We start from the raw sequence: 26,478 nt of genomic DNA on the forward strand, positions 1-26,478 counted from the left end.
ATAGCTTTTCGAAGCTCTCGTGCATGGCCAGAAACCGACCGGCTTGAACCGTTGTCGAATAACATGAGAATATATATGCGCTCGCTATTTTCATGGAGTACATACTTGTCGGAGAAAACTTAAAATGCCAAGTGATATCACAGCCTGAAAACCTAATCTCACAGCAGTACGCGCGCGTCAAAACGCAAAACTCAAAAGCTATAGCTAGTGTTCTCCACTCTTCTTTTATTGTAGTCGTAAATCACTAAAAATTTATGATGTTTGCAATTTCCTTCATTAGAAGTCCACTATATAGCTATGTATATAGACATTATACAGAAAGCAGATAGCAGATACATATAAATGCTTTGGCCGACAGTAGTCACAGTAATACTGGGCCAAAGACTACGTACGACCTCCAAGAGATTAGGAGCCAGCTAGCAACGTTTCATTTCATGCCAAGTTGCCAACTTAGTCGTACACCCAGGCACATCAAGCTGGACTATGCATTTGTTTCTTAACGTACAGCATCCCAAATTAATGATATACGAGATATTAGAGGGAACCTTCAAATAACCGACACTCAAAAGCTAAAATCCGGTTCAATGGCCTACTGTCAATCAAACTGATTAATTGATCACAATATCTAGCTCGATGATCACATGAAATCGACGATATGATATATCCAGCGAAGATTATACTGTATGAAAAGAAATCTGTATGTATAAAAAGAGATGTTACTAATATTCCTACTAGATTTGATTAAAAGCGCTAACAGATTAGAGTTTGACCAAATCACTAAAATATATATACTCTTGTGCTAAAGAGACTGATTTGATTCAGTACGCCTGGCTGTAGATCGACAAAAGAGACACAATTGGACCTTTTCAAGTTAATCGTATTCTTAATCGAAGCTTTATCTTGTGAGATTATATTCTAACCAACAAAATTGAATGTTTACCTTTTGATTGCATCCAATGAAGCAATTGTACGCCATCTAATGTTTGTACACAAGTTTTTCCTTTTTGTTCTGATCGTCTTATATATACATAGGGAAAAAGAAATTTAAGGAACCTTTGCCTTTTGGGGACAGAGCTTGTTCATCAAAACTCCTATAATTCCATGCGAATCTTCAGACAGTGATTATATATATATATATATAGTTGATGATCTTATTTTGATGCCATTAACTTGAAACTTAAGGATATACAAGGCAATCAACTAGCATATATATCATAAACTTACCCAAGTCCAGCTAGCATTCAAAGTATCTAGTTGCTGCGAGTGGCTTGAAACCACCCACCTCCTCCTTCTTCAATCCATGTCACAAACTCACAATGTCCCATCGCGGGTACGACCCCGTACGAGAACTATCAAATTCATAGCTCAAAGTTGCGATTGAATAGTAGTAACTTCTATCGAACACCAAAACAAGCATGGTAACACTTCTGCAAATGATTCTCTAAACCATATATATGAGAAAACGATTGAATGGCACAATATTACTGGTGCATGCACACCATTATCATCTGAGAATTAAGATATGTATGGGTTTGAAGTAGGGTCGTCTCTTAATTTTCTGGCAACTTGCTGGAAAATCACATCCCCGACAGTGGTGGGTCTTGAGTTAAATGATGATAAAATTATTACGTTAGAGATATTTTTCTTTTCGATGTTTAGTATGATCGTTATAAAAAGTTGTCAATTTCCCAATCCCACCAAAGATCGAAGCAGTGAATTGCCTAGTTAGATCGAAGCAGCAAATGGAGGTTGCGATATCAACATCTGCTAAAGATTGAGAAAACACTGGAGATGATGGGATACGTACCCTTCGATCGCCTTCAACCTAAACACTGCTAAATATGAATATCCTGTATCACATATAAACGATCCCATCGATCGCAACGCGCATTGAGGCCTGACGATAGTTACGTACCCGGCAAATTATAGTCTCTCTCCCATAAAGTCTCACTCGCTGCCTTAGTCATATCTGAACCCGTGGTTCATCATTGCTCCTTATACCAAAACGGAAAAGAACAAAATATAATCGAGAAAAGAAAACATATGAAGAAAACGAAACCCCTCACGACTCCATTAGAGGCGCAAGTAGCTAGGGTTCCGCTTTTACTTCATCACCCCCCACTTCATTCCTTGAGGAGAAGCTGCTGTGTCTGGAATTATTAGAACCACTTGGCTTTATGTAAAGCAGAAGAAGTTAGAGACCTAGGGTCCTCGATCGATTTCTTTTCTTTTTGGGTTTCATATTAACGAACATAACTATAACACACCGACCAGGCAAAGCATAAGATTGATAAGAAGAAGATGAAAGTTCAATATCGAAGAGAAGGTGGAGGGTGGAAGCTAGACCTAAAGAGTGGATTTTTAATTTTGGAAGAACCCTAGTTCTCCTTTGATGCCGACTTGATGAGTTGAAAGAGCACTGGCAACAACCTTGCTAGGGTTTACAAGTGAAAGAGAGAGTGAGTGCAGGTGTCAAATAAAGCAACAGCTCACCAATTAGATTTGTGGGTCCCGCGAAATTCTTTCTCTCTAGATTTCCTCGCTCTGACGTGATTGGAGGGCTCCGCTTTCCCGCCCCACTCGCTGTACAAATACACGCGCCTCAAATTCATGCTAATCTCCTTCTAGGTTGTCTAATTTTTATTCTTCATTATTGTTCATGTAGCTCCACAGGGAGAGCACCTTCAAGATCTTCAATAATTCTTGGATTTTTTTTAAATTTCTATTTTAAACAAAAAAAAAAGTTGCAAGAATTCCAAAAATTATTGAGGATATAATAGAATCAAAGAATTGATGGGGATATTGTCCATCTACTTCCATGTGTTCTCCTCCACAATAATTAGTTTTTGCAAATTTTTGCTGATGGACCCATTGAATGAATTCAACAAAGGTTTTTGGTAAAAGTAACATTCTAATATAGTTAGTACATATTGTGAAACTTATTTTTCAATTTGCCAGTTCTACGTGTATCACGTCGAGTCTCTTTTTATTCATTTTGATGAAACGAGTCTTGAGATCAAAAGAGTACACGCACCCACTTCGGCCACTTGATAAGACTCATAGGAGTTTGCAAACTGCAAACCATAAGAAGAAAAAAGAAATGAAGCTTAGGGAGACTCATTTGCTAGAATAAGAGGGTATCCCATCTTTACAAAGGATTAAACATATATAATTTGACTGAATATGCAAGCCCACATGCATGGAATTAAGACGAACTGAAGCCAATACTGGTGATTTCCAAATTATATTCGCCAGTTTCTTACATACAATGTGTTGTATATATGTGAAGTTTTAGATCAAATACAAACAAGATTATCACTAATGACGTACGTGATTATCTAATTATATGTTGCATTTGAGTGTGATGTTATTTTGAAACTAAATTTAGAGCACGAACCAACAATTGCACCGGCATGAACAGATGGTTAGATAACGTCAAATCTGCTGCAGAAATTGTTGACTACAAATATTAAGATGATGGTGAGTGTCTTTCCTAATAGATAATTTATGCTAAACGAAAAGTACACAACAAACCAAGACTAGTAAGAACATGATTAGTGTGGAGCCCCAGTGCTAATTAAACATGACTGCAGGTTGTAAGCTAGCAAGAACATGAGTAATGAAAGAAAAAGAAAGGTTCAAAGGGCACATAATTAATGATGATGGTGATTAGGAGAATATAATCAAAAGGATTAGTCACTAGCTAGTGATCAGTGAACAGTAACCTTTTTTTCTCAAAATGGGGAAAGGATACAAATGCTGGAAAGACAGAAACAGAGTAATCAAACATAGAGTTGACCACAGTGTTTCTGCTTCTGCTTTTGTATATATATTTGATTCTGTAACTAATATTGTTGGGGAGGCCACAAGGCAAGAAAGCAAGCCAGCATTGCTTAGATTTTTTTCTTGATCATGTTCTGGGTGACGGAGACACTATCCAACATGAAACCCAAACCCCTAGTTAGTATATAATCATTTCTGTATCATTAACTTGGTTACTTAATTAAAAGACCTGCATCACAAGATAATCCCATTTGTTTAATTTTTAGCACAAAATGTGTGTCATCTACAGTAATCATTCAATTTGTCTTGATTATAATTAGCCAAATCTCTCTCTGTCTGATTATAAGTATATCTTTCCCCAGCTCCATACATGGGACGGCCAAGGACCATTAATCCAAGATTCGGGACATAATTAAACAAACCCAAATGACAATGTGTCTTCTTTTCGGGATAACAAACTGTCTGCATAAGGGGGTTTGGCATTAGGGTTTATGAACATACACACAGATATGGATCATATATGTAGTTGTATTATGGACCCCAAGTACTGTGGAATGACTATAACGGATCTTATATGTCCAAAAATTCCCACTAACCAATCTTAAAGCAGTCTTTGACTAAATTCTTCATACATGCTATATATTTGATAATTATAAACATATCTGAGGTCTAGCTAAAGAATATGCATGTGATTATCAAACCCATCAATTATGCGCACCACCCTTAGAAAGTATGATGACTAGTGATAATAATTAATTTTTAATGTGTTAATTTTGTCTTGTTTCAGAGTCTTAGATTGATGGAGGAACCTAAACAGAATAATGGTTCAAATCAAATCATCATACTTAGGTGTAATGATAGTTTTTAAATATTAGTGTTTAAATTGAAGCAGGAACATGATAATGTAAAGAAAGCACTTTAAGATCTAGCAAAAGCATCAAATAGGATTGTGTAGGGCATGGGAAATATATTGAGGTGAATAAACACCTGAGCATCTTTGATTAGCAAATACTTAATGTGCTCTGGAAGTCACTAATACACAAAGAAGAAGGAAATTTGCTGACCTAAGAGAGGAATCCTTTGCTTTTGTGTCGAAAACCCAAAAGCGTTCTAATTGCTTCGATCTTTCTATGTTACTTGCATGGAATATATTGAAAGACTTGATACAACCTTTGAAGGCATCAAAATGTGAAATAGTCTTTTCCAGAAAGGAACATTAATCAAAATCACTATAGATTGATTCAACTTTACTTGGGGCTTTGATTCCATATTGCTGCTCTCGTGGTTATTAATTTGTTATAGGCTTATAGCAAGAGTAAAATCTCTTATCTTCAAGTTAATTCGAGTGGTGAGTCAGGATGACCAAATGAGTTGGGATTTAGTTACTGTTTTCTATAAAAACTGGAGTTTTTTTAACCCCTTAACTAGATGCAAAAACCTGGTTAAGCTTTCTAGATTGGACAGACGGGAGTTGTTTGATCGAAGAGGTTTGGCATGCACTAGATCATTATCCATTTGTGAATACTCCTCAGCGGGAGAGCGTCATCCCAAATAGGTCCTGGCTTGAGTAAATATGTCATCTAGTAAATTCATGCCAACTTCCTCGGTTCTAGTGAGAAATTTCCATTATAAGATATGGGAAGCCTAAGATCAGGACATCAACTTAGTTGGACTCAATTACATCATGCATGCTTGGATCTTATTGACAAAAGTAAAATATTAGGTTTGTGGCATGAATAGTCAAATAAGGAAGGGCTTCACCAAAACTTCTGTATAATTCACATATAGAACTATCAGTTTTACATACTGGCTATTGCATACACCTAACTGGCTACTTCTCTGAACTTCAAAGAAACCGAAAATTCTGTAAGAATATCTCTACTCTTCCTCAAAGTCCATGAGAAAATCAGTTAAATTCTCTGAATCATCTACAGCCTCATCCAAAGACATGGGACCTTCCTTTTTGGGTTTCTCCTACAAGATGAACAAAAGAAATACATCAAATGAGCATTTTTAACCACCCAGTGTTGTACATATGGCTAATGTCTTAAAAGTTGAAAGGATAATGTAATGCTTTACATCTCTGTGCGACTGTGCCATATAGATTTTAACTGCAATACATTTTTTCAGTTTCTGACTTTCCACAAATGACATCTAACATATCAAAATAGTAACAAAAACATGGTAAAACTGGGAAGCGAATACTACCTTTGGCTTGGTAAGCTGAGGAGTACTTTTCAAAACACTCCAATTTCGCGTGATTTTTTCCCCTTGTTCATCAACCTCTGCCTCACTATCTTCCCCTTCATCCTATTTCCAATACAATATTAAAGAGATTCAATACTTGTCAGACATGACTGGATTAGTTGTGGGCTGGACATCAACATCAGTGTGGTACAAATAACTATGCATCTGAAATATGCAAATCAATCACACTTACATCATTTTCGCCAATATCAACAGCTTGCGCCATAGCTTCATCTATATCAGGTGTCTGTAATGAAAATTTAGAGTTGAGGAAGGAGCAATAAAAATTAAGATAATTCCAAGCCATAAAAACAATTTTCATGACTTTGAAATACCTCAATCACTTCTGTCTTCTCCTTTGACAGAATTGTATCAAGCTCGTCCCTTGATATGATTTTTCCATGCTGATCAAATAGATAAGGAAAGCCAGAAATAGTGTGAGAAAAACTATGTTGCAACAGATTTCAGAATAACAAGCAGGTTAAATAAATGAGGGTAACAATACTTTGTGATGCCATATTCACAGTATGAAGATCAAGGATTTTAGTCTAAAATACTTCCATTTAAATTTCCTTTTTGAGATATGCCTTGATATTACTATATTCTGAGCACCCTGGCAGTACAAGCTAACTAAATACAGTGTGGACAGTCAGGACAGAAGCTCGACTCCTTCAATGGAGTTCAAATAATGTAACCTTTTTGATCCATCACTAGTTTCTAGCTTTCAGAAACCACAATGGGAAACAGTTGGGACATCAGAACATAAATCAAGTCTAGATAGGAGTGAAAGTACTGCTCGCTACAGGCAACATCACAACCCAATAAAAGAACAAAAATTAGATGGCAATAACAATCATCTGTTCAGTGACTACAAAGAGGAGCCCCCAAAAAAATTTGATGATAGCATTACAAAAACAGGAACTGTTTGGGAGTTTGGTCCATGGAGAAGTGCATTCCAAATTCCTGCATGTCCATGCTAGACTTAACATAGCCAGTTCCATTTCTCTCAAGTTCCTTCAATCTAGAGTTCTTATGTAATCAAACAAATAAGAAAAAGAATTTATTTCCAGCTGAAGAACTTGTTTTTCATTGTACTGAAAAGAATCAGAGTGATAAACTACAAAGCTCAATGATATAAAAAGACAATCAAACTCTTCTTAATAACTAGCAAGGAAAACAGAATGGGAATTAGATAATGCTGACCTCCTTCAGAAAAGACAGCATATTTGGTGTTGGTTCATGAAAATCTGGACCTCTGTAATCAATCACTTCATCTGGATCTTGAATATAGTTAACAGTCGGGTAAACTGGATCGCCACCCCATACTGTAGATGCCAAACAAGCAGTCAGTACAGCAAATTTCATATTCTGACATAAAATCAACACATGTTCAGATCTGGCACTTATAAGAGAGGCACATCTTTATTAATTTTTTTATTTTATTCTATCAAGATCACATCAAAAATTTATACTAAAACAACTGTCTGCCTGGTAAACTACAGCCTAAATTCTACCATGATCAGTAGATGGAAATACATGATTCAGAAATCTAATAATAAATTGCTGTTAATATATCGAGAATATAATGGGCAATAGGGACCAGGAGAGGTACAAACAACGAATCTTTCTCATAATGACTAGTGACTTACTATCAAGTATGAACAACAAAAACTCAAAAAGGCAACAAAGAAAGCATGAAGCATCAAATGTACAGACAGATGGAAGGGAGCAGTCTGTATCATTGTTTAGAGACCATTCTTGGAGCAAGAAAAGGATTGATATGATATATGACAAAAAGAGCATGCAATCAAGGTTTTAACCAACAAATACTATTATCAACACATTTTCAATGAAGCAAATGAATGCAACAGAACCATCTTAGAGACTGAGATGATAATCAGTGAAAGTGAATGAACGACAAGGTAAACAACACACACAAATCTATCAGCTTTGGAATAATTACTTTGCTTTATCTGATCCTCCCCCATTCGCATTGCTAAAGGATCCCTCTTTATTCGGATATCAGTCCCCATCATTATGCGATACTCCCGATCCGTTTGATGACTAAACATGTCAATTAGTTGGGTTGTTTCATTTTCACCAGTCTCTTCGAAATGCTTCTGAACAGCTTCTCGAGAAGTGTCTCTCTTCCATGCTTTTACCCATTCTGAATAATATGCAAGGGGACCTATCTTATCCAGTTTCTCTTGTTCAGCTTGAAGCCTACACAATATTTGGAAATTTCATAATCCAACAACTCTTAATACTATCAACATAGGCAGTCCCTACTTGTATAAAAGTTAAGACAGACAAGAAGGAGCATGAGAAAAGCCTTACCTAACTACAACGTAAACCAAGTCATAAATTAATCTGAATGCACTATTGGAATTCCCATGAGATTTCCATACTACAACAAATCCTAAATCAAGAGTTTAGAACTGAAACTAGTCCCTTTCTCTATTGTAATCGGTTTATATTCTTCCAGCAATTTTCCTTCATGATATTAACTAATGACAAGTCAATCATTCATGCTCACCACTTCCTATATCCACACTCTAGACTTACTTCAATAACGTGCATAATCCTTTATGCATGCCTGTTAATATGTGTGCCTAAACCTATATATTATGCCTCCCATTATGCATCTGTTCACGTCCATTGCAAAACGAAAAAAAGAGACAAAAACCAGTAGAAAATTAGAGTGAAACCAGTCTAATTGGTATCAATTGTACCTTTCTTCCTTGAAAAGATGTCGCCTTGCTCTGTAAAGTGAAGTTTCAGTCAATGTTGGTTGTTCTCCATAAAGCTTTACTTGTCCAGTCTCTGCCATTGCTTTGAGAAAAACCTGAACGAGTTGAAACACATAACTTAGTCATACTTAAAAGACAATCTTCCATCTAACATAAGTTAGTTTATGGATGCATCACAAGAAAACTCTAACAGAGAATGAAATTGTACTGATTTTTAGCAATTAAACAGAAGTGCCATTAAAAATTTGTGATAATCTCTATGAACAAACCCATGTTGGATCTAAAACTGCAGGGAAACATTCTAACAAGCAACAACTGAACTTTTAAGCTAGCGATTTTAAGAATTATACTCAATTGAATAACATCCTATTCAAGTTACATCACTTGAGTCTTATAATAGACCCTCATATTTTTTGTTTTGTCCAAGTCCCTAGATTAGTTAGAGTATCTACTCTCTATATTATATATGCACTAACCGTTTCAAGGTCAGGTCGCCTCCTTTGCCATCTGGACCACTGTTCCTTGTCTGGCTTTCTCCAGTTCCACCATAATTCGTCACTCGTAAGCGGCTCTTCTAATGGCTTCTTAGTTTCTGGATCAATAAATGGATGAGGACGTCCAAGTTTCTTGTCTAGTTCATATCCTGTTTCTTCTTCTTTTTCAGGTTCAGTCTGATAGACCACATAGTCAGATGAGCTATCTTTGGAATCTTCCATTGTGTCCTCCACAACCTCTGGTTCCAGTGCCATTGTCACTAGTTCACTTGATTGCACACTCGGCTCAGAAGAGTCGTGAACCTCAACTGATGTTTTATTCTTCCTCCTCCTACTTCCAGGACTTCTACCGAAAGATGGAGAGCCAACAGACTTACCAGTTGGCTCAGGTGCATTGGCAGCCCTAACACGACTAGCAGTGCCTTCAGGCCAATAATCCTGTCCAGGAATGCTTGCACGAGCACCAGATGCTGGTTCAAGCTGCCCGGATGTAGAGTCCAAATAACTATAGTAGGGTGCGCGCTCTATAGTCACCTCTTTCGCAACCTCCTTTGGAGATTCATCACCAGACACATCTTTGGAAGGTTCATCAACCGATGCATCTTTGGCAGATTCATCAACAGACACATCTTTGGAAGATTCATCACTCTTCTCACACTTCATACAAGGAAGTAAATGTGCCCTCCTCGGCGATAAACTTAATCCAACTCTAACCGGAAATGATCTGACAAACGATGTCTGTACTATTCACAAAAACAAATTACACATGCTGAAATTAGCACAAAGCTAGATTGAAACTAAAGAGGGCAACACTAGCACAAAGCATGTATCATCAACATTCCGACTATATCATTACTTGCTGCATTTCTACACAAACATGTTATAAAGGTGAAACTGAAATGATCTGCAAACAATACGAACCTTGAAATTGAAACATGGGTTCCCAGCACCATGGCTCAGAGCAAAGACAGTACCTTTAAAACCTCTATCTGCCACAAGCACATCAAAACTTCAAAAACTAAAGAAAGAACAGAACAGAACTTGTTTTATGGAATTATCTACATTATTGAATGAAACAACAAGATGAAATGGAACAGACCTTGATAGAGCCACGTTGTTGATATAGATGCCATTTGGCTCTACCCCAGCATCAACATCCAGCAAGGATGAGCTTGTGGAATTTTGAGGATTTATATATGGAGATGGAATTGTTGAGCTGTTTCAGATTCTGGGTAGCTTTGGTTTTGGGGGAAGATGAAGGTTTGGCGTTAAAGTTTGGAGCTTTTGGGGGTGAGGTAGTGAGTAAACACAAGTCGCATTGAGGGTTTTGGAAATTGGATAAGGGTTTTGGGAACTGGGACATTAATTGGTGTCTTATCGGTCATTTCACCAATTGGTTTTACTCTCTTGGGTAAGAGAAAATTACCTTATGTCCAAAAGTTCGGACTTGTGTCTTACCAATTTACCAAATGTTTTGCACGCAATCATTGTCCACAATTTACCCCGTCCTCTGCTACTCCATGTTCAAGACCATAAGAAAATAGCTAAATTGAAACAACATTTTTAAGGAATAAACTTAAAATAAGTACAAAGGTTGTAAACGCTGTCGAATTTGGTTAAAAAAAAACGTAGTGAGAAAATGAGGTTCAACTCATGGTGAGTTATCACTCACCTTATGGAACAACATTTCTCACATAACGCCTTGTAATCACTTCACACTCTCGTAAATGAATGTCATTGTACTCTATTGTCTTGTTAGTTAGGCATTTTTTTAATACCTAATCAAACAACTTCGAAATGTGGTCATTACACATCTCTAAGGGGATTAAAATTACGAGATATACATAAAGGTCTTGAATCAAACTTCATTCACCGATATCAATTAGTGATAGAGACTACGGAGTGCGTTTGCAAAAAGGTTTTGAACGCTCACTTAGTGACAACTTAATTGTGAATTGATATAGTAAATTATCCCGCTAGCGTGTTTATTTTGTATTCACATATATTTGCCACAATGTATTGAAAATTTGAGGTTACGCATGAAAAGGATATTAACAAAGACAATGTCTCAAAGAGGTTAAAAACCATGTGTGGATGAAAAGATACGGGTGTCATCTTTACAGATTATTGAACCGTTTGTTTATACCTATTTTATAGAGGAAGTTATCACTATTTTAGCGATTAAAGGTTATGCTACTCAAGAACCTGATTTTTAGCGAACTTAAGTTTTAAGTTCTTATGCAGTCTTTTCCTCAAAATCAAAGTAAGATTGATCATATTTAGAATAACACTACATGATTAAGTCGATCATTGCTCAAAGCCACATTTAGAATACATGTCAAAGCATTGATATGCTAAGATTATTGAAACTCTCATGATTAAGTAAGAATCATAGGGATGTGCAGATATTCAACAAAGTCTGTCATATTACATGTCACTTTCAAAATGTGAAGGCTATAGAGGGGAGGTAGATCTGCCTTTAGTAGAGGTGGATCAACCTTCAGGGGTGATAGATCTCTCCGGTGTGAAAATGATAGCATGGAAGGGCAGTACGGGAGGAAGCGCCGTAGAGGAGGAGACAATCAGAGGTCGTAAAATCGCTGATATAGTTTTAGTTAAAATATATGATTATTAAATATAAAATAAAGTGTTTGAGTCACTCATTTAGTTCTGTCAAGGTTAGGAGATATGACAACAGTGGTTCTCTCATCTACCCGTCTTCTTTTTAACATCTTTTAAACTTACGAACAAGTTGAAGAAAATCTTCATCTACGGCTGATTCCAACCGTCATTGTTCAAAAAGATCAAGCCCATAAATCTTTTTAAGTCAGACTAACTTGTAAACCAAAAGTCTTTTAAAAAGCTCATAGATCAAGCCCATAAAGATTTTAAATGTGTTGTCTATTTTAAAAAACTTTACACACATTGTTGGCCATTTATCCATATATTGTAAAAAAAATACACTTTTAAAAACTTTATTTAAAAAAAACTTTTTAAAACTGAACACTAATCTCTAGATTTCTGGTCTGCATCTTATGTTTTATAAATAGGTCATGCTTGAGCCTAACTTTCAATCACTTTTAATTTCTTATTGAGAAATTGAATAGATGACAATCTTTTACAAACGAATATGTCTTTAGTAGTTGTTTTGTATTAAAAAAATTATTTTATTTTATCCTAGGAGTACTTAGTTGACATAACTTATGTATGAATGCTGACTTATAAGCTAGTATTCTTAGCATTTGGTTGGTATCTAAACAAGTTGTGGTGAGAGTAATTTGAATTTTAAAGCATCAAACATGTTAACTACGTTCTCATTGAACTATATATAATTCTCTATCTATGTCTTCATAAAAAAATTGTAGAATCTTTCTATTGGTCCATATTATGCAAACATCGGACAAGGTATCATCCTTTATCAATGTATCTAATAAATTATGTAATAAAAGTTATAGGCTAAGACTAACTTCTAAATTATTCGGATATCATAATATATATGATGCCGAATGAGTTTCTAAAGGTATTACTCTCTCTCTCTCTGACCAGATTGAAGATGATAAATTTCCTAAGGTCTTGGCTTAAATTAGGATTTAAGAACAAGTAATTGTTGTTTTTGATTCGACTAAAGTCTGGCTCAAATCCTCCAATTGAAGTACACATTTGGTACTTCAATTGAACAAATAATTTATGGTATAATGATGAATAATTTTGATGGGTTTTTGTGAGAATTCGTTTTCGGGTTATGTGTTCGAGATTGATCCCAAATCGTCATGTGAATCATGCCTATTTAATTAAATCTCTTGCTTAATAATCTTTACATTGATGGGTTGTTGTGTACACGGAAAGATAAGGTTTGATCTATGGGTGAGCATGATTAAGAAAATTGGATGTAGAGTGAAGATCTTTCAGTTCCGTAATCTTAATTACGTAAGCCCCTTGAGTTGATCAATTGATGACAGTAGTTCTTTGATTGTAGTCCCATTCATTGCTAGTGATGAGTATGTGGCGATTAGTGTACATAGTAATTGGTTGTCGATTTGTAGGAACATACTTATTAGTTATTTCAGAAATTTTGTGTTAGATACGCTTGACCGCTTGCGTTTATTCTTAATTTGTAGTGAGTAGGAGATTGAAAGAGTTACAATCTTTTTTCCTCAATTATGTGTTTCAATTTTTGCTGATATGGTACTTTGTTGAAGTAGATAAAGTTGTTTTAGTTTGCACTAGCTAGTTGAATTGTCTGGCCAAACTCCAAAGGTGAATAATTAAACTCAATCTTATGCTTTAGCAAAGATGCCCTATTGTGTTACAGTGTGTTTGTTTATTCTATCTTGATAACACAAGAATGCATATTTCTTAGACTCCAACAGATCATATACAAGAGTGCGTACATATGATTATAGAGTACGTACATATGTATATATGTTTTAAAAAGAAGAAAACTCAATACTTACCAGTGTTGATTGCTGAGTTGTTTGAATTTGAATCGATGGAATATGAAATCCACATTCCCTGACCGTCTAGTGTACGTGGGTTCTAGGAATCTTTCACTGAAGAAAATTGAAAACGAAGAACAATAATGATGAAAGACCTTATTCAAGAAACCAGTCGATCTGAGTAACTGGACACCAAATTATGATAATAAAAGCTTCCTCTATAATCGAACTGATAACATGACAATCAGTTCTTAAAAATAAATTTGACTTTATCCTTCATTTTTGTAAAGATCTGTGATGAAGAGTTGGATAAAGAAGAGGGAGCTTGGGAGTTTCAGACGACTGAAGAAGAAGAAGAAGAAGAAGAGTAAGAAGATTTGGTTTTGGTATTGGCTGATGGTTGGAAATTTCACAGTTTTTGTAGATATAAATTTATGATTAATCATATTAGGGTTGAGTAGTAGGGGTTAACGAATGTTAACATGTATTAACGGGGGTTAGTAGGCGTTAAGGGAGGTATTAGGTTGATTAGGCAGAGATTACCAAGTGTCAACAATTAAATGGGAGACAGAGAAGGGAATAGAAAAAAAAGGAATAGAAGATCAGCTGCCCCAAATTACTCTCATTTTCCTTCAGCTGCCATCTACATCTCACCCTTAAACTATCTATCTATCTATCTATCTATCTATCTATCTCTCTCTCTCTACCCTCTACCTCTCTCCCTCGTTTCTCACCCTTAAACTATCTATCTATCTATCTATCTCTCACTCACACACACACACACACACACACACACACACACACACACACTCTCTCTCTCTCTCTCTCTCTCTCTCTCTCTCTCTCTCTCTCTCTCTATCTCTCTCTCTCTCTCTCTCTCTCTCTCTCTCTCTATTAACACTCGACGAGGAAGTCCGAGTTGGAGTGAGCATTGTCTCAGAATTCAGAGAGGTTGAGCAGCCCGGTCCCTTTCCTCGTGGCGAAGAGGATCTCATCCTGGAACACCAAGTCACCGTCGTTCAGTAGGCAGTGCACCATCATTAGAGTCTTGAGCGCCACGATCAGGGCCAGCCCTGGGGCAAGGCGAAGAAGGCTTGCGCCTGGGGTCTCCAAAAATAAGGGCCTCCAATTTCGAAGGGACAAAGATTGGCTCAAATCTCACAAGCTATGACCGGATTGTGTAGAGCTCATCGGTGGGGAGAGTATGACGGTGGTGGCAATCCCTGACGTGGCCGGATTGCAGCGGCGCGGCCAGTCAAACGTCGCAGTATCTGGGTTTCTCTGTTTCAAACAAAGAGAGAGACGCGTGATGGAGAAGAAGAAAGAAAATAGAGAAAGAAAAGAAATAGAAAATGAGAGAGAGGTTTGTATGTGGGAGAGCCGACCCTAGGCTCTCCTTTTACTTTAAATTAAACGGCGGAGATCAAATGATGGAGATCAAGGACTAAGATTTAAAAATGTAAAAAGTGTAATATCAATGTGACTTAAGTAATCGTAAATTTTGTATATACGTAGAAAAATAACCGAACGTCGGAAAAATATTCCGCAAATACTCTCACGCTTACGACGACACGTAGTTTAACACAAAAATAATGAATAAAAAATTTGACATCTCGAAAAAATGTCGGTTAATGTGACAACAATGCCAAAAAGAAAAAAAAATTACAGGGGCTCACACTCTACCCCCTTAAAGAAATTTCGTTCTCGAAATTAACTGAGTGTCAGAAGAAGTGCATATATGCCTCCCGCATAAGTGGCCTCATTAGGGCTATACCGTCTCCAGTGCACATTCACCACGGGCACCTCGAGATTCCATAGTTTCAAATCTAGGGCTAAAAAGACAAATAAGAGGACTGCAGCTTAGACGCCTCCAATTATTTTTTGCCTTAAGGTATTTTTGACACAGGACCGGCCCTGGCCACGATCTAGTCGCGAGTCTTCCCCACGGGAGTATGGCGTCATTTGGAGGATCTAGCACCGGCGAGCTCGTCGTCGTGGCTTGTGGCCTTGACGATGGCGACCTCAAAGTCTGGCACCATGTTGCTGGCTTCGCGATTATGATGCTCGTCTGGTCCTTGATGCCTCTGATTGCCTTTCGGATCATGCTCGACACCATCTCCGCCGCTGATACAGCTCGCCGAACAATAATTGAGGCTAGCGATTGTTGCTTTAGTTGAGGTTGCTACCCCATATGGTATTGAAAACTTTGAGTTGTATTGAGACCATTGTGGCAGGGTACCAGGGCTCATAGCGGTAAGGGTTTGGCTGCGTTCTTGAAGACAATTGGTTTTCTTATTCCTCTTATGGATGAAGTGTATGTGCGTTACTATACAAAGGAAGTGATTGTTATTTTGATTTGAAAGTTTAAGTCTCCTGATGAAGAAATGAAGAAAATTGTGCTTAAAGTGGTGAAACAATGTGTTAACACATATGGTGTAGAGCGTGGTTATATAAGAGAGCATGTTCTTCCTGATTCTTCAGAAACTTTTGGATTAGAAGGATGGTCTTGGATAGAATTGTAGAGAATTAAAGGCAGCTAGTGGTAATTACCATGTCCTATTCATTTGTGCTTTGGTTCTTGTTTGTAAATTGGTATATATTTGTATCGATATATGAAGTAATAAGAATATGAAGGCTGGCTTGATATTACAAGGGTATAAGAACATATTTTTTCAACTGCTTACTTAGTTTTTTATTGTTAGTAAAGCATTTATAGGTGTTAATAATCGAATTAAATCGAATTACTAGGTGTTAGTAATCAAATTAAATCGAATTATTAGGTGTGAGTAATTTGTGATTGGATGTTACTGGGTGTCAGTAATTTTTTGTAAAGAGATTTTAACATGATTACTGAGTGTCAGTAATGTGTTATAAAAAGATTTTAGGCATAAATGCCGATTTACACCCCAAACTTGGCTGAAATTGTTAATTTGCTCCTCGAACTTGCATTTGAGTCAATTTACCTCCTAAACTTGGTAAAAATTGCCGATTTACACCCCGAACTTGTATTTGAGTCAATTTACCTCTTAAACTTGGTAAAAATTGCCGATTTGCACCTCATCCGTTAAATTTAACTGTTTCTATCCAATTTTGCGTCACATGTCATGCATTTAAGGGGTAATATTGTAATTATATATTTATTCATATTGAATAATTAAATAAATTAATAAAATTACTTAAGAGGAACACTTGCTACAATGTTTGTTTTTTCGAAACATGTTATTGATTTATATATTTATTATTTTATGTGATATGGTATGTTAAAAGATATTAGAAAAAATATAAATAAATAAATACATTGAAAATTAAAAATAAATGTGTGTTCCGAGAGAATTACTATTCTACCATTGTGTGTATCTTAGCCTTATTAGGTTTCCTGTTAGAGATAGATTCACATCTCTGTAATAGATTAGGACTCCGAATCCTACAGGATTGTGGTTATGTAATGCCTATATATTGGCCTCATTATCAATCAATAAACGGTTACGTTCTGTTCTATTACGTCGTTATTATTCTCGTTTTGTTCATCCTCCAACAATGTGTACATATAAAAATATATTTATACACAACACACTATATTTGAATGGGTGGGTATATTGAATATATAATTCAAAGTAGGGTTAAGTAGGTAGAAAAAAAGATGTAAATAAATAATTTGATTAACAAAATAATCCTCATTTTAAAGAATATTTTTATTTGTTTTTAAGAAAAATATAAATAGAAAATGATAACATTACCCCTCATGTGCATGACATGTGACGCAAAATTGGATAAAAACAGTTAAATTTAACGGATGTGGTGCAAATCGGCAATTTTTACCAAGTTTAGGAGGTAAATTGACTCAAATACAAGTTCGGGGTGTAAATCGGCAATTTTTACCAAGTTTAAGAGGTAAATTGACTCAAATGCAAGTTCAGGGTGCAAATTGACAATTTCAGCCAAGTTTGGGGTGCAAATCGGCATTTATGCCAAGATTTTAATATGATTATTGAGTGTTAGTAATTTGATATTGAGGGTTACTAGGTGTCAGTAATTTTTCCAGTGATCGGTAACTAAAGTCTGGCAAGGTTCCGGTAAAGTGATATCTCTCATCAAATTTCTCTCTCTATAGGTGTTCAGATATATGAGCGTAAAATAATCTTAAAACTATGGTTTTTGTACTAATTGGGCAAATGCTAATATACCTTGTGTTAAAATGGTCACATTTTGAATTTTGTCATTCAAATAGACAATGAAGGGGGAAAATTTGTATGAAATGGTCAGTTTTCTATTAAAATTTGGGTATATGATGCTAAATGAGTTTTTTAAAAGGAAATTGGAACTATATAGTTGCTCTTGAGATATAAAACGCCTCTTGCCCAAATATTATTGCATATGCAATTACAGTACTTACATAAGCTCACTTGATACAAAGTATATACTTGATTTTTATGCTTATTTCTTACGTATGTTTTGGCTTTACCTCTTTCCTCACTAGATGTTGCAGACATATGATTATGTGCTTATCTCTTTGTTGATCAGCTTAAATAATATTTCAAGCCTCATTTATACCATATGGTTTTGTTCTTACTTTATTTCTATATTGATCACGGCTTAAACGATATTTTAATTTCCATTTATACAAATATAATAATACTTTAGATGCTCAGCATGCTATCTTGGAGCATTGACGGTTTTATGTTATTCACATGTTAATTATGCTTATAAATCACTATTCAGCAATTACTTCATTTCATCCAGCCATCACTTGAAAAACATGGTTCACCCCATCATTATGCAATATTCCCGATCTGTTTGATGATTAAACATATCAATTAGTTGGGTGGTTTCATTTTCATCCGTCTCTTCAAAATGCGTTGAACAGCTTCTCGAGAAGTGTCTCTCTTCCATTCTAATATCCATAATAATGAATAATATGCTAGCGGGCCTATCTTTTCCAGTTTCTCTTGTTCAGCTTGAAGCCTGCAAAAAAGTTTGTAATTTCACCTTATTTTGTTATTAACACACCCCATTCACATACAATCATGTAAGAAAAGGTGTGTTAATAGCACCACCCATTTCATAATCCAACAACTTTAGATTATGAATTATCAAGTTACATGTAAATCAATACTTGCATAAGAGCTAAGAAATACACAAGCAAAAGCCTAACCTAACTACAACATAAACTAAGACACAAACCAATCTAAATGCAGTATGCAACGAGACTTCCATATTACGGCAAATGAGTCGAATCCAAAATCAAGAGTTCTGACCTGCAACCAGTCTTTTCCTCTCTTATAACTCTCCTTATTACTACTGACAAATCAATAATCCGTGCTCACTACTTTCTAATTTCTATATCCACTTCCAGATTTACTTCAATGGCATGCACAATCCCAAGTCTACATATGCATGCCTGTTTCTGCGTACCACACATGATGAAATCAATCATCACATCTTTTGTATCCTTCTCATTCTCCCATGGTTTTCTAAACCTACATCTATGTTTCCCTATATGTATCTGCCTATGTTCATTCCAATTGCAAAAGTAAGAAAGAGACAATTAACTACATATGAGCTCTAAGTAACTACACATGCCAATTGTATATGCCGATTTCCAATATAAGCCCATCTAGCATCATGTGAATGACACCAGTATGAGTCGATCCAGACCTAGAGTAAAACTCTTGTAGTGAATCGGTCAACAAGTTAGTCAGAGAAACAGAACAAGCACAGCAAATCAAGAGAAACAACCACAAATAAAAGAACACAGGAACACAGATTTAATGTGGTTCAGCAAATAGCTTTGCCTACATCCACCGGACAGAAACACACACTTCCACTATATTAATAATGGGTACACAAGAAAGACTAAGAAAACAAGGACTCTTCTTTTCCTATCTTTCTCCTCTCTGCCCTCTCTCACCCTCTAACCGAGAATGGAACACACTATGCTCTCTGTCTCTGTGATGCCTAAACCTAGAGCATAACCCCTCCTTATATAGCCATAAGGACAAACATGTTTCCTCACCAAATAGGAATCATATTCCTAATAGTGGTAGGCTATAAAGCCTCCTCTTTCTACAAGTAAACCATCATCAATAAGGATTCCCTATCCTTATCGGAACACCATACTCTAAGAAACCATCTTAGGAAAAACACATAGGCTGGAAACCCAACAATCTCCCCCTCCAGACCATGAGGGAGGTACACCGGCGCGACTCCATCACCGAGAGTCCGCCCAAGCTGACTTGATGCAAAACTATGTGGTTGGAACATGCAGCTCCCCCTGATCAGGCTCCCCCTGATCGAACAACTCATCACCATGTCCCTGTTGGTGGAACAACTCTTGACCATCTTCACCCTGGTCAGAAAACCTATTGGAAAAGGACATTTGGGACCACTTTTCCAGAACGCCTTTCTTCCTTATATGGCCGTCACCATGACGCCGTATGTCCGAAGAAGTATCACCCATTGCACTTAAGTCATCTTTATACACCAAGTTATGTGTCTTGTACAAGGAACGACAAAACTCTCCACTAGCAACGTCCAACGATCGATTCGTCAGCTTCCACTTCGCATCACCAATAAACTGGTGGAAACCTTGCATGTCAAGAGCACTTGCAGACAATATGTTGACACGTAGATCCGGAACGTGTCTCACATCCTTTAATGTCATATGGTAACCCAGATTAGTCTCGATGCAAATATCTCATATTCCCAAAATCTTGGAGTAGCTTGTATTGCCCATCTTTAACATCTGAAAGCCGCCTGTCTTGTATGTGGAAAAGAGCTCCAAGTTGGAACTAACATGACAACTTGCACCCGTATCCATGAACCAATCATGACTCTTGTCACCCACATATAGACATTCTTGTAAAGTAAGAAGCTCATCCGAAACACAAGCAGAATAACCATTATCTTCATCTTGGTACTTGCTTTCCTTTTTGTTTTGTTTCCACTTTCGACACATCCGCTTCATGTGGCCCTCCTCTTGCCACCTTTCATCATCCATATTGGTTGGCCTTACAGCCGCACCCTCTGTGGGCTCATACATATCCCTACAACACAGGATATCCTCCATTCTTGGCTTCCACGTCACCCAATTCTTGTGGGTGAGTTTGATCATTGTGCTTTTCACATCATCATCCATTCTGACAACACCGATTTCAGCTGAACCAAACCTTCAACCAGGCTCTGGTACCACTTGTAGTGAATCGGTCAACAAGTTAGTCAGAGAAACAGAACAAGCACAGCAAACTAAGAGAAACAACCACAAAGAAAAGAACACAGGAACACAGATTTAATGTGGTTCAGCAAATAGCTTTGCCTACATCCACCGGACAGAAACACACACTTCCATTATATTAATAATGGGTACACAAGAAAAACTAAGAAAACAAGGACTCTTCTCTTCCTATCTTTCTCCTCTCTGCCCTCTCTCACCCTCTAACCGAGAATGGAACACACTATGCTCTTTGTCTCTGTGATGCCTAAACCTAGAGCATAACCCCTCCTTATATAGCCATAAGGACAAACATGTTTCCTCACCAAATAGGAATCATATTCCTAATAGTGGTAGGCTATAAAGCCTCCTCCTTCTACAAGTAAACCATCATCAATAAGGATTCCCTATCCTTATCGGAACACCATACTCTAAGAAACCATCTTAAGAAAAACACATGGGCTGGAAACCCAACAAAAACAAACAAACCTGCTCTAAAAGGGTTCATTATAGGCTCTACATAGATACTGAATATCCGATACAGTCATACAAGCAAGAGATGAATTCATGATATGGTAACTCACTGGCAGTAAACAGAAGATCAATTATTTGAGGCCTTGGGAGGAAAATCACCATCCAGAATCGCATGCCTCGTCAAAACGATCTCCTTCACAAGGTTTCTGTACGTATAGAAGTTAACTGCTGCTCGCAAGAACAGCTGCGGGGGAATTATACTCTTCTTTATCCTTTTCTTCCATGGACCATAGCCAGCAAGCCTCCATTCTTCTTCACTTATTTTTGGTCGTCTTCCCCTCATGGCAGTTCCATCACCATCATCGCCTGAATTCCCAACTTCATTTCTTTCCATTTGTCTCTCATAAAACTTATCAGTCATCTCTACACTCCGCTTAGCTAGCGTTTCCATTGCTTCAGCACTGGTCGCCGCCTTCTTAAACTCATCCTCCCAGTACTTCTCATCATTTTCTTCACTCAAATCCTCGTCCTTGACACCCAAGACATCATCTTCACCCTCTTTCATATCTATAACAACATCACTCTCCTCACCACTATCATCCTTATCCTCACCCTCATTACCATCCTCATCATCAACCTCAACCCAATCCGTAAACTCCTTCTCAGCAGCATTGATAGGGAGGTCAGCATCATCACTATCCGGAGCATCACACCCCAATCCCCACTCCTCCAACTTGGCCTTCCACTCCTTGGTATACGGATGCAACAACTTAACCGGATGATTCTCCAGCAAAAACCCCAAACACCTTGACTTCTCCCCATCACTCAGCTTCTCATAACCCTTCACCACATCATCCACATATGCCTTCTGACATCCAACCTCTTGCTCCTCTCAGCCTCCACCACCACCTCACTCGCCATTTCGGGTGCCTCACAAACACCCAATAGTACCTAAACCCTACCTTCCTATCCAATTGACCCAACCTCTTCCCAAAATCTTGCCCCATTTCAAATTTCTCAATTGAGTCAATTCTCTCCCACTCCTCCTCATCCCTGACGCCACTCATTATCGTCACCCTCACGTCAGTGAACCGGCCCCGGACCGGGTCGCCGACGACGACGCCTTTCCAGGAGTAGGGCCCGAACTCGCCGTACTTGTACCAATCGTCGGGGCGGAGCAGATTCGGGTCGTCTTTCTCCATGAACCGGACCATCCGGTCATACCCGAGCCCGATCTGCTGGAGCTCATCCTGCGTGAAGTTGTCCGCGTGGCTCCGGTGAGGGTTCTTCAGCTGGTAGAACATCGACTCGGCCAGCTTCTTGGTTTTCCGGCGAGCATTTCTCTTCGCCTCCTTGCGGAACTCGGAGTTCGCGTCGATGCGGCCGTCGCCTCTGCCGGAGCTTCCTTCTCCGCCGGGCCTCTTCTTGCTCCGGCCGGCGGAGGCGCGCAGGTCGCGCCGAATTTGGCGGGAAATGTGGAATTGGGGGAATTGGGAGACGGATTTGATAGCGAAGCGTTTAGTGGGGGGTTGAGAGGCTTGAAGGTAAGAGGGTTTGGGAATGGGGTGAGTTGAAAGAGGGAAGGGTTTAGGGTTTTACAGAGCCATGGGTCTTGACCACTCAGCATTTTTGATTTTCTGAGAGATTTGGGTTCAATTCGGTAGTCTTTAGGCCCTTAGCGATGCAGCATCATCTCAAAACGCAGCGTTTTGTTTTTAATTTTCCTTTTTAATTTTTCTATAGTTTATGCTACCAAGATTGATGAAATTTTAACACCAATCAGCGGCCAATAAATCGAATCAGATGTAGAAATACTACACTGAACAACTCTTGCCGACTTGATCAGTTATAATGATCGACAATTATGTTCGTCTTTGATATGAGCGAAAGACAAATCATGTGTAGAGATACTACACTGAATAACTCTTGCCGACTTGATAACTCATAATGTGCTGACTTGATCACGTACAATGATTACCTTAAAAAAACACAACATGTTTGATGTGAGTGAAAGAACTCGAACCAACCAAAGCAATTGTATACTTAATGAGTTAATGTCGAGTTGTAAGCTTTTTGAGTTTTGAGGCAAGGGACAATGCGCCATTGAGATAGTGGATCATTAGTTTAAACTTCAAAATCACCTTGAACATTCAATTTTCACTTGGTTTCATTTTTGTGGGTAATAACTATACACATCCTTAGCAACTACTAAAGTACTAATGACAATTCATTCTTCTGTTTTTTCGGGTCTAAGCAGTGGCAGATTTAGGACTAAAAATATGTCTAGGCTAGTTGGAATTTTTTATTTTATTTTTATAGATGATTGAAATCAGGCTCACTAGAATTAGATATTTATGGAAGTGTGGAAATATGAGTAAATATGTTTAAGATATCTTCTTTACACATACTAGAATTGCAATAGAATAGTGCAATTCATTGTTTATGAACACAATTTAAACTAAAAGAAAGAGAGTGAAGAAAATAGGAACAAAATAATAAAATTAGATGTAATTTAGCTAAAGGTAGAAAGATGAGAAGATTAAAAAACACCCCAAAAACATACCCTAGGAGATTCGAACCTCCGTCCTTAGGGTAGAAAAAGAAAGCTGGTCAGCTTGCCAACTGAACCAACCCTGCATTCGTTACAAAGTTGCACTTGGTTTGCCGAGTTGATCTCTGAGCGCTTCTTCCTTGACTCTATCTTACAATCTACACGCTCTGACATTGTTTTAATATAGAAATGTAAAAAATTGATGTAATTAACTGCTTCTCTTGATTAATTGTTTTACAGGTTCAATTGATATCAACTCTGTTCACTACTCATTTCCAGATGGAAATCCAAAATGGTCTTCCGCGAAATTCAATCTCACTTATGGTTTTATCGCTAGCACCCCATCCCAAGCCATGGGTCCTGTGGCAAAGGCTTTCGCAACACTCACTTCAAGTTCAGCAAGGGCCGAAGCGGGAGTGCGGATTTGAAGATTAGTTTTGAGAAGAGAGCTCACGGAGACCAATATCCATTTAATGGGCATGGTGGAGAACTGGCCCATGCTTTTTACCCGTCGGACGGGAGACTCCACTATGACGCGGAGGAGAGTTGGTCGGCGGGGCCTAAACCAGGTACTTATGACTTGGAGAGTGTCGCTTTACATGAAATAGGGCACCTTCTAGGACTTGGACAATCTCTTAGTTTGAAGGAAGACGATCTTCAAGGAATTAAAGCTTTATATGGTTGAGGAGTAGTGCTCGATCAAATAAAACAAAGCGATGTAGGTTGTGTCGCTTATTACTGATTATCAAATAATGTATCTGCTCTAAATAATAATGATAATGTATTGTTTACTAAATTTACCACTAATTAAGTTCTTAAGTTTAACACACAAGAAGGAAAAATTAGCATTAGATTTTTTTTAATTATTGAACACGCGCATGCCTCCAACGCTCACTCAAGAGATAAACAAAGTATTTACACCTAGTTATATGTTACGTTTGATTTGTTGGACTACAGGAATTTGAGAATTAAACACACACAAAATTGGTTTCCTAACAAAACATATAAGATACTTGTCTGTTAGATAGATGTAGAATGATAGTGTTTAGCCAAAGTTACCAAAAGTACAAAATTCAACTAGAAAATAGTTAGAAATATATGAAATCAGAGTAATTATTTTGTGTACCCGCCACACTACGTGACATTGTCATATGATGTACCCAGCCAATTATATTTGTCATTGTATAATTAACATGCACGCGGCGAAAATAGTAAAAATCAATTTACATATAAGAACCAATCATAAACAATTATAGTAAAAATGGACAAATAACATTAATGAGGAATGTCACGTGAGATATGTGGTGGGTATGTGAGTCCCTGAAAAAATTCCTTTATTTTTCCGGGATTGTTGTCACACAAACCAACATTCTTATGAGATTTCAAATTTGTGGTTTCTTATTTTTGTGTTGAACTATGCGTTGTCACGAGCACATGAGTACTCACGAAATATTTTTCCGATGTTCGGTTATTTTTCTACGCATTTATGAAGTTAACGTTTTTAAATTATACTTTCAGAAATTACATTTCTTAGATTTTTAAATCTTGGCCCTTAATCTTCTTTGTGCAATCTGAGTCGTTGATTTATTTAAAGGGAGAGAGCCCACCCTAGGCTCTCCCACACACAATTCTCTCTCTCCCTCTTTTTTTTTTCTTTTCTTCCTTTTTCCTCTCTTCTCTCCCTTCTTTCTTCTTCCTCTACACGCACACTCTATGTTCATCTCTCTAAAAAAAACAAGAAAATGCCTTGCCTTTGACCAGTCACGTCGCCCGCCGCCGCCGTCCGGCCACCAATGGTCACGAGACCACCGCCATTTTCTCTCTCTCGTCGAGCAATTCAAGACCCAGTCCTTGCATGTCGGATTCAAGCCACTATCTGGCGAGTCCGAAATCGAGCAATATGGCACCGACGAGCCTCCGGCGAGGTTTTGGACCCCGACGCGATTCCTTCCTCTTTTCTGGTAAACTCTTGGCCTCCCTTTCATTCCCAAACTCTTCTATCCTTCTATTTGTGATTAAACCAAGCCTTAACACCATTGTTTTTATGGGTTTTGTCTCCGGTCGAGTCTGACGACCTTTTTCTTCGATTCTGGAGGCGAGCTTCGGTTTCCGAGAGCTTTGTGAAGCTTGGAGAGGCATCATGAACGTTTGGGAGGCGAGATCAATGCCCCCGTAGCTTGGATCAGTGGTGAAGAAGATCGGGGCCGACGAGATCTCTTTCCGGTGCTTCGTGGAGGTATTAAACAAACTCGAAGCCTCTTGTTTTTGATATGGTTGTGTTCGAATTATTGTTTCGATTCTTTTGGTATATTTGCATGTGATTTGGAGTGGATTAAAGTATGTTTTGTGACTGGATTTTGTGATCTGAGGTGAAGGGTAAAAACCATAGTTTTTACTGTTTTCAAACTTACCTTTTTATTGCCCCTGTGAAATGACCAAAATACCCATGTTGACTTTTAATAATTACGGTCTTGCCCCTAATAGTAAATAAGTTGAAAAGTTATTGTTTCACCCAAACAGTAATTAATTTAGTTTT

The 26,478-nt window shown here is 37.6% G+C and overlaps 2 protein-coding genes across 2 annotated transcripts; both read right to left on the reverse strand.

The window, feature by feature from the left end:
• Window positions 1–5,539: 5,539 nt before the first annotated feature.
• LOC126786759 (protein PLASTID TRANSCRIPTIONALLY ACTIVE 12, chloroplastic) lies at window positions 5,540–10,604 on the reverse strand. Its single transcript, XM_050512679.1, has 10 exons — window positions 10,374–10,604; window positions 10,196–10,263; window positions 9,257–10,012; window positions 8,763–8,875; window positions 7,994–8,253; window positions 7,234–7,355; window positions 6,366–6,434; window positions 6,224–6,277; window positions 5,992–6,093; window positions 5,540–5,757 (listed from the first exon to the last, which is right to left on the reverse strand). The coding sequence occupies exons 1-10, from the start codon at window positions 10,405–10,407 to the stop codon at window positions 5,662–5,664; spliced, it is 1,674 nt and encodes a 557-aa protein (XP_050368636.1). The 5' UTR covers window positions 10,408–10,604; the 3' UTR covers window positions 5,540–5,661.
• A 10,914-nt stretch (window positions 10,605–21,518) lies between these two features.
• On the reverse strand, window positions 21,519–23,018 carry LOC126786876 (uncharacterized). The gene is made up of 3 exons (XM_050512840.1): window positions 22,991–23,018; window positions 22,306–22,928; window positions 21,519–22,256 (listed from the first exon to the last, which is right to left on the reverse strand). Exons 1-3 carry the CDS (start codon window positions 23,016–23,018, stop codon window positions 21,519–21,521), a joined length of 1,389 nt encoding a protein of 462 aa, XP_050368797.1.
• Window positions 23,019–26,478: the final 3,460 nt, after the last annotated feature.

Source organism: Argentina anserina, chromosome 3, assembly GCF_933775445.1.
Source record: "Argentina anserina chromosome 3, drPotAnse1.1, whole genome shotgun sequence".
NCBI lineage: Eukaryota > Viridiplantae > Streptophyta > Magnoliopsida > Rosales > Rosaceae > Argentina > Argentina anserina.

Bases quoted from the DNA above. Each gene is read 5' to 3' on its own strand.
- LOC126786759 (XM_050512679.1), bottom strand. From the start codon at position 10,407: ATGGCATCTATATCAACAACGTGGCTCTATCAAG. The intron at 10,264-10,373 runs GTCTGTTCCATT...TGCTTGTGGCAG, and splicing joins AACAACGTGGCTCTATCAAG to ATAGAGGTTTTAAAGGTACT. The intron at 5,758-5,991 runs GTAGTATTCGCT...TTCATCTTGTAG, and splicing joins CTCAGCTTACCAAGCCAAAG to GAGAAACCCAAAAAGGAAGG.
- LOC126786876 (XM_050512840.1), bottom strand. From the start codon at position 23,018: ATGCTGAGTGGTCAAGACCCATGGCTCT. The intron at 22,929-22,990 runs GTAAAACCCTAA...CTTACCTTCAAG, and splicing joins TGGTCAAGACCCATGGCTCT to CCTCTCAACCCCCCACTAAA. The intron at 22,257-22,305 runs GTGAGGTGGTGG...GGATGTCAGAAG, and splicing joins TGAGGCACCCGAAATGGCGA to GCATATGTGGATGATGTGGT.